The 9,031-nt window shown below is 44.5% G+C and overlaps 1 protein-coding gene across 1 annotated transcript; it reads right to left on the reverse strand.

The window, feature by feature from the left end:
• Positions 1-85: 85 nt before the first annotated feature.
• ric8b (RIC8 guanine nucleotide exchange factor B) lies at positions 86-8,807 on the reverse strand. Its single transcript, XM_015964756.3, has 10 exons — positions 8,233-8,807; positions 7,794-7,841; positions 7,087-7,710; positions 6,352-6,446; positions 3,665-3,815; positions 3,376-3,471; positions 3,120-3,264; positions 2,891-3,035; positions 2,693-2,812; positions 86-1,413 (listed from the first exon to the last, which is right to left on the reverse strand). The coding sequence occupies exons 1-10, from the start codon at positions 8,479-8,481 to the stop codon at positions 1,305-1,307; spliced, it is 1,782 nt and encodes a 593-aa protein (XP_015820242.2). The 5' UTR covers positions 8,482-8,807; the 3' UTR covers positions 86-1,304.
• Positions 8,808-9,031: the final 224 nt, after the last annotated feature.

Here is a 9,031-nt window from a genome sequence, read left to right on the forward strand (position 1 = left end):
ATCGTTCTCGGTTTCCACTTTATTTAACTTTAAGTGGAATCCTCTGCCTACTGTGTGCAAAAACAACAAAAAGGACAGAACTCCCTCAGATACATGCAGCTTTTAATGTACCCCAAAACAAACGTAGCAAAAACAAACTCGTCCAAAACCCAATTAGAAACCCAAAAAGGTCTAGAATCAATTTCTTTACAAAACAAATACAAGACTCATATTAAAAAGCATCAGTAAACTCAGGTGTGAACAGGCAGTAGTGATTCACAGGTGAGCTGTGCTTGTGATTTCTCACTATGAAACATTTCTCTGGTTAAAATGGTGTTAAATGTCATTAATCATGCTGCTGACCAATAAAATGCTTATTAAAAATGTTTCAATTACAGATAATTGGAAAACTTCCCATTTAACATGCAGATTTGGCAAAAGAAATGTAGAAAAATTTAAAATAAAGTTTATATTGTCAAAATTCACGACAGGAAAGGACGAAGTAAGCTCTGGACTTGTGATGCACTGGTGTCCAGCTTCCTCCAATCCCACCAAGCAGCATGATTTCAGATGAAAAGAGCACTTTCCTGTACCGTCTTTACCACGTTCGTTATTTTCGAAGTTGTACGTGATGCGCATTCTATCGATAAACTCAAAAGTGGAATAAATGAAGTACACATGAAGGAATGATTCAAACCTTAGCAACAGTGTCTGCAGATAAAAACTAACAATCCAGCAAAAAAATATTCATGTTTTCTCAGCTTGTGATGCAACAGCAACCATAAAGGCTCTTAAATTTACCTCCCCTACGACCTTACAGCTGTCTCAGAGGGTGTGTGGTCGCTACGGAGACTCCTGGGAAATATTCTGCTGTGTCCCACTTCAGGACTGGATCACCATTCTCATGTTACCTGAACACATCCTGATGTGGCAGCCCTCGGTTTACCGCTGTCCACCTGCTGTGTGCTGAAACTTTTCTGTCATCGTTTAAAATGAAAATAGTATATAACTGAAACACACCAAAGAATGATTAACCCTGCAAAGTTGTAGTTATAAATGTCATAGTTGTACAGATAAAGTCAATCTATGTTTTTATTATCTTTAACGCACCAGAATGTGGGCCAGGACCTTAAACACATCACACTTCTACCATCTCACCTCCTACTGGACTTTAACAGGTCATAAATAAGTGCAGCATGTAACAGTTTTGTCTGAAGATGACAGATTCTGGGCCCACCGCTGAGGATCCACCAGAGGAGCTGGGACAGATCTGGATGTGCCTAGGCCCCGGTGGACTCCTGTCTGGGGAAAAGAGGCCTGGTGCGCTAGTCCGAGTCGGATTCGGAGTTGTCCTCAGGTGGATCACAGAGCGTTTCTTCTAGAGGCGCTAATGTCCCATCCGGCCGGACGCCCATCGGCCGAATCAGGTTCTGCCTGTGGAGAGAAAACGAGGACTAATAATAGAACACATTTAAATTCAGGTGCTTTTGTATCACTGGACGGCCTTAACGAGATCTTAAACTGGGACTTGTTTGCTCTTATTCATACACAACTCGAGGACCCTCCATCTGAACCCTTTTATGGAAAATCGGCCAAGTCTGGCCATCCCTCTGGCCCAGCTCCCCTCCTCTGCCTTCCTGTTGCAGTTTAATTACAGGATCAGTGCTCACACTAATCTCCTCAAAGCCACCACTGCCCCTTTATCCTAATCCAATTATACCTGCACTGTGTGCCACCACTCCCTCTCAGATGATTCATCTGAGAAACATCCATCAAACATTTAAGAAGGGACCCATTTGCCTTCATTTGACAGGTTCAAACTCAGAAGTTCCCTCATGATTGGAGGGATTTAATGCGGGAAAAACGCCACGTTCAGGCGTGGCGGTAACATTTAAAACCCACCTGCAGACTGAGCAGGTAAAATCCATAAAATCGCGTATATGGTCACTTCCAATTAAGAGCTGACAACATCTCATCTGTCCCCTCCAGGGGTGACTGGAGGGTTTGGCAGGTGCTAATTGGAGGAGCATTCTTGCCGGGCATCGAGCAATCTCCATAGCACCTGTAGTCTTCATCGAGGAAGAGAAGAAAGAAGACGCAACCTTGGAGAGGAATCTTCTCATTCTGAACACACGTGCCTCATTACAGCCTAACGTCCTCTCGGCCTAACAATGACACGCTCCGCTTCCTTCCACGTTTATTCAGCCGTGTCTTTTTCCTCTTTGTTCCTCCCAAATTGGTTTGTCTAATTCTGCCTCCATCTGACTGGCGCTTCAAATGCATGGAGTAAAGTCAGAACGTGCGTTATTACAAACCCAGACGAGGCGCATAAAGGCACCAGAGCCGACGAGTCGTCGGCCAATTAGGCGACAATTAACGTGGAGGTGGTAATGATGCTGCGGCGGCACGCCGAAAAGCTCCCATTTAGCCCGGCTGAATGCGGCAGGCTGAGAGTCGAGGCCTAATTGAGCGGCGGGAGATTCTTCTCTGGAGGAAGCGGTTGGCAGGGAGCAAGCTCCCCATCACCTTTTTGCAGGTAACATTGGTCTGAAAGGAAAAGGTCAACACAAACATGGCTGCAGCCTCATTTGAGAAGAAACAACAGAAACATTTTCAGTTTTGAGCAGAATCCTGTAGTTTGGTGCCGTTCTCTGGTGTTTTTATGACTAATTCTACTTTTCTCTGCAGGGAAAACGAGACTTCAGCATGTTACCTTGACAACTTGTCAAACATATTGGCCAATTTCTCAGCTTCATACTCCTTCTGCTCCTCCGTCATGTCTTCAATGGGATTTGGCATGGGTTCCTCCACATGACCAGTAATGGGGTTGATGCTGGGGGGGATCAAAGAGCCGGGTTTATATTCTCCGTGCTCAAAAACAACGGTAAATAAGTTGGTGTTGATCACTCACAAAGGTTTGGCAGATTTGTATTCTTCTGTGTCCGAGTCTTCATCTTCGGAGTACTGAGTCTCTCCCCTCCCTCCTGCCAGAAGCCCTCGAGCCACGAGGAGTCCCGCTGCGTTTCCGTAGCCCGTGTACTTCAGCAGGTTGTCCACTAAACGGTGACATCACACGTAGAAAATGTCACACACGTTTTTCTGATGCGCCGTGTCTCATTGCAGCACTCAAACTAACTCACCGCTCTCTTTACAGAGGACAAAGAGGAACTCCGCGGCCGTCTGCTTCACTCCCATGTCGACATGCGTCATGAGGCGAACCAGTTTGTTTCTGATGGTGGTGCCAACTTCTGGCCTGCTCTTCACATCTTTTAGTGGAGGGAGTACCTGAAACCAGAGCAGGAACGTCTAATATCCGAGCGTTTTCCCATTTATACGATAAAAAAGGCCACAAATCATCAGCTGATTTCTCTCCAGAGTCTCTGAAGGTGGCGTCACCTGAGCTTTGAGGTATCTGCGGAGCTCCCTGTGACACCTGGACGCTTCTGTTAAAAGGCTGAGCACCGGAGTCAAACCCTCTTTGTAGTTGGAGCCCTGCGTGGAGCAAAACAGACCACAAACAGTTCCGTTTGTTTCCCTAAAGCTGCTTTATGGCGGTATGCCAGGACAGCTGCAAAAGACTGGAGTGAATCCTTGCCTAAATTTATCTATTTCACAGCTTCAATGCAGTTCTTATGTAAGCAAATTTAAAATAACACCTGTGGTTATTGTGGAAGATGAACTTTACCTTGTCGATTCTCTTCTCCATGAAGTCCAGTAGTACCTGTACAGCTTCTATGTTTTTACCGCCATACTTCTCCTGCCCGCCCTGAACGGGAGTGTCGATCAGCACGTCCAGGCAGGACACGGGCAGGTTGTTCAGCAGGTTAACAGCATGGCTGCAAACACATCAAACATGGACTTAGAAAGAGATGAAATCTTTTAAAATGGGGAGAAAAAGTTACTTTATATATCGGTTTGTCTGTAGACCTGGCAGATACAACTATCCAAATGTATCAGGGGGAAAAAAAAAACAACATCTCCTTTTAGGTCCTCCCTCCTGTTCAGCCATGTTTTGTCCCAGGCTCTCATTCAAGCAAACTAAAAAAGATGCCGGTCAATGGGTCAAACTTCCATGACCATCTCTGCCACCAGCATGGGAGTTCAAGAGGATCGTCAGTCATCTTAGGTGTGTTCTTGCTGTGTCTTTCTAAATCCATGCTTTCGTTCTTTTTTAAACACAGAAACAGTTTTGTTTACCTGTTTGTAGCTACAGTTTCGCCGACGGCTGCCGGCTTCTTCAGGCTGACGCTGATGGTGGCGCGTCACTTCCTTCTCCGTTTATCTGCGGGCAGCAGAGGACGTTGTCGCCCTCTACTGCCCGCTCTCCCCTCTCCGACGATGCAGTCCCATGCGTGGTCCAGCGTGTAAACTCCGTCGTCCCTGTTCATGGTCCCACATCCACGTCTCCTTATCCCGATTGCTTCCTTGATCCATCTTTTGTATTTTTGTTGTTCGGTGGTTATGATCCGTGTGTTGTCCCAGTCCATTATATGGTTTTCTCTTAAGCAATGATCTGTTACGGCTGACTTCTTTATTGTACTTTCTGCTTCTTCTTTTGCTGCTCTTGTGTGTTTACGATTTGCCTCTTTCTCGCACTCCTTTCTGTGTTCTATTGTTCGTGTATTGAGTTGGCGTCCGGTTTCTCCTATGTATGTTTTATTGCATATTTTGCATGGGATTTCGTAGATGACTCCACATTTTTGTCCAGCTAATATTTTGTCTTTTGGGTGTACTAGTCTGTTTCTAACTGTTGTGTATGGCTTTGTTGGTGTGTTTATGTTGTGTTTTTTCATTGTTGCTCTTATTTTTTCCGTTATGCCTCTGATGTATGGTAGGGTTATCACTGGTTTTGGTTCTTGTCTTTCTGGGTTTCTGGTTCTTTTTTTGGGTTGTTCTTTGCTTTCTGTTTTTGTTTGTTGTTTTCCTTTGTTTATTGCCCATGTCGGGTATGCCAAGGTCTTTAAAGCGTGTTGTATGTGTTTGTCCTCTTGTTTACGGTCTCTCTCTTCTGTTATTATGTTTGCTCGGTGATATAATGTTCTGATTACTGACATTTTGTGTATGGTGGGGTGTTCTGATGTCCATAATAGATATTGGTCTGTGTGTGTTGGTTTCCTGTATGTGTTTATGTTTAGGGTCCCGTCGGTCTGTCTGGTGATTTTCATGTCCATAAATGCTATGCTGCCTTCTGTTTCTAACTCATAATTGAATTTTATGTTGCCCGTGTCGTCAATATTGGACATCAGAACACCCCACCATACACAAAATGTCAGTAATCGGAACATTATATCACCGAGCAAACATAATAACAGAAGAGAGAGACTGTAAACAAGAGGACAAACACATACAACACGCTTTAAAGACCTGCGCATACCCGACATGGGCAATAAACAAAGGAAAACAACAAACAAAAACAGAAAGCAAAGAACAACCCAAAAAAAGAACCAGAAACCCAGAAAGACAAGAACCAAAACCAGTGATAACCCTACCATACATCAGAGGCATAACGGAAAAAATAAGAGCAACAATGAAAAAACACAACATAAACACACCAACAAAGCCATACACAACAGTTAGAAACAGACTAGTACACCCAAAAGACAAAATATCAGCTGGACAAAAATGTGGAGTCATCTACGAAATCCCATGCAAAATATGCAATAAAACATACATAGGAGAAACCGGACGCCAACTCAATACACGGACAATAGAACACAGAAAGGAGTGCGAGAAAGAGGCAAATCGTAAACACACAAGAGCAGCAAAAGAAGAAGCAGAAAGTACAATAAAGAAGTCAGCCGTAACAGATCATTGCTTAAGAGAAAACCATATAATGGACTGGGACAGCACACGGATCATAACCACCGAACAACAAAAATACAAAAGATGGATCAAGGAAGCAATCGAGATAAGGAGACGTGGATGTGGGACCATGAACAGGGACGACGGAGTTTACACGCTGGACCACGCATGGGACTGCATCGTCGGAGAGGGGAGAGCGGGCAGTAGAGGGCGACAACGTCCTCTGCTGCCCGCAGATAAACGGAGAAGGAAGTGACGCGCCACCATCAGCGTCAGCCTGAAGAAGCCGGCAGCCATCGGCGAAACTGTAGCTACAAACAGGTAAACAAAACTGTTTCTGTGTTTAAAAAAGAATGAAAGCATGGATCGTCAGTCACTTTCACAAGTCTGCTGCTGCAAATTCCTGACATTCCTGCTTTAACCTTCCATCAAAAGGGAGACGATGCTGCTGCATTTTGGATGGCTGTTATAAAGTTTCCAACAGCCCACATTCGTAACAAAACAGTTAGTTTATGAAGTTGTGTCGTGTCGTGTTTTTCCGTCCCTTTACAGACCCGATCAGATTCCTACCTGTGTGCTTCTTCCGTTTTATCCTCCGTCTCAGTTTTGAGCATCAGCAGGTGACGCAGGATGGCAGCGATGAGTCGGAACTGATGGTTGTCCTCCTGTCAAGAAGAACATGCACAAAGAGTCCAGAGAGAAAATCTTGTTTATCGTCATCGATAAAGTTGAAAAAATTTAAACCTACAAGGGGAATGGAGGTAAAAGCTCTAAAGGCAAAAAAAAAAAAAACCCACTGAAACTTTTTAAATTAATCTATGAGAGCCTCGGCAGCAGAGAGGAGTGAAAACGGGATAAAACATGTGGATTTCTAGTAGCAGATCAACTAAATGTGATGCTGTTTGGACTTACGTAGTGTTAGAAGTTCAATATCTCCTCAGCTTAAACAGCGTGAAAATTCACAGACAAGTTTTAAAAACATCCCCCACTAACCACAGCACTTCTGTCACTCTGTCATACAGAGGATAAATAGTGACATCTTGTAATCGTAGCGTGAATCTTGGGAGTAAAGTATTTCTTAATTTAAAAAAAGTGGTTGGGAACCCCTTGCCACTCCCTTGCTAAATGCAAATTTTTAAGAATATTTTTTTAATAATCTGCAACACACCAAAGAGTCAATATCCAAGCTCAAAAGTTTTGTCATGGCCTTTAGACTCCCCAGATCACGCTAAACTTCTCATCAGGGTTTTATCTTTTGCCGTAAAACCAAATCACATCTCGGAAAATCCCGTCCCGTTTCCTCACCTCATCACGGACTTCAGTGAGTGTGAGGTTGAACAAGGCTTTGAGAGCCTCCATGGCACGCTCGTTATTCTCTGCAGGTAGAGGCAGGGCCTGTGGATCTGTACGAGCAGCTTCATAGGTACCGACCCAGCGCACATTCAGGGTGTGCTCCAGCACCTCTGCTAGTAATCTCACAGCATGGCAATCTTTCCTCAGAACTCCTCTCACGTCAGGTCGGAGGGCGGACAGCAGGAAGAGCAGCCGCAGTATGAATAGGCCCACCTCGTGGTGCCATGAGCGGGCAGTGTGAAGGCTGGCACACAGACCACGAGCCAGCTGTATGTCTACACACACCTGTTGAGCTGCTGGACTGTTGTACACCACATTGCATAGGCACTTTAAAGCCTCCACCACCACTCTCAGCTCCTCCTCTGACTGTGTGGAGGCTTTCTGGTTGTGATCCGCCTCCTCTGGTCCTGCTTGCAGCCCTGCCAGGTTGGTCAGCACCAGCATCCCCTCCCTGGTGGCCACAGGTGCCAGGACACGCTTGTCTCTGGACAGGATGCGGAGTGTTTCCAGACATGCTTTCTGACAGCTGGGCCGTGTCTGTTTCCTGAGGATCGTCAGCACACGCTGACACAGTTTCTGAGTGAGCACAGAGAGAAAAACGCAGTCATGATGACATATCAGACATCACTTCATCTAATTACAGCCTACAAGGCACTCACACTGCGCAGGGACTCTTCCTTTTGGTCGAACGTGAAGGTCTTGGTGTTCTGCAACAGAAAAAAAGAAATGTTTAGAAACTTAGAGTTAATCTGACATAAAGCAGACTTCAAATGCACTTTTATAACTAAAGCCAAATTCACTAGACACAGGGAAACGTTTTTCACCAAAACAAGAGAAGTCACTGTTAGCCTCTCGGCTAAGTTGCTACTGTAAACAGCTAACGATCCAGATAGGTTCACTCACAGAATCCTAGTGATGTGTTCAACCATAAAATAAATCCATCTGACAAACCCTCAATCTCAGCTCAGCTCCTTGGTCTGAGGTTTAACTTAAAGCTTAGCAGATCAGATAGCTATAGCGTTAGCTAGCTTGTTTGTTTTGATTTTTTAAAGCTATATAGTTTAAATGCAAATGTATATACGCTAACTTGTGACCTACTTCCTGACTGTACCGGTGCAAAAGCTTCTCTACATCCTCTTCGTTTGCGGTTTCAAGCTGGGACAGGATGCTGTTCAAATCCATGATGTGAATACCGAGCTCAGCAAGCTTAGTTTGACGTCTCAGTGCTAGCTTGCAGGCAGTTGGTGTCAGTGGGTCCACACCATTTAGACGCAGGCGCACGCGGTGGGCGGAATTTACACAACGTTTCATGCGGTTTGTGCGAATTACCACGCTCAGACACAGCATCACATAGTAAACGCAGTTTGCTCTAGTCGTATCGTCCCTGCTCTATAGTAACACCTCATTCCACATCGTAAACTTATTTTACTTCCGCACGGAGACGCGCATTTATGTCCATGCGTTCATCAGAGCTTCTAGCCGAATCACGCGCCGGAAGAGCGGTGAGGAGTTAACCCAGTAATGCGCGCAGCTGTCAGCCAGGGAAACTCCCCTGTCTCCATCAGCCTTTAGAGCCAGCAGCAGCAAGGCTCTGAGCTCAGTGACTACTAAAGTTCATACAGAAACAGCCCGATCAAACTTATATATCTTTGTATTTTACTTGTTTATTATAAATGATTATTTCTTATAAAATGTAGGTAGCAAGTTTGCATTTCTACTTTTTCTTTAAAGTTGATTTCAAATGTCTGGTTTGTATACAACAGGTCCAGACGATTTTATCACATCTATTAGTGGTAAAATGTCATGGTTTTTAATGTTTGCAAGTTGATAAACAATCAACACACTTGAATAATAAAACTGAGTGGTATTACTTCTAAGGAAATAAAACAACTGTGTA

Source organism: Nothobranchius furzeri, chromosome 4, assembly GCF_043380555.1.
Source record: "Nothobranchius furzeri strain GRZ-AD chromosome 4, NfurGRZ-RIMD1, whole genome shotgun sequence".
Classification (NCBI taxonomy): domain Eukaryota; kingdom Metazoa; phylum Chordata; class Actinopteri; order Cyprinodontiformes; family Nothobranchiidae; genus Nothobranchius; species Nothobranchius furzeri.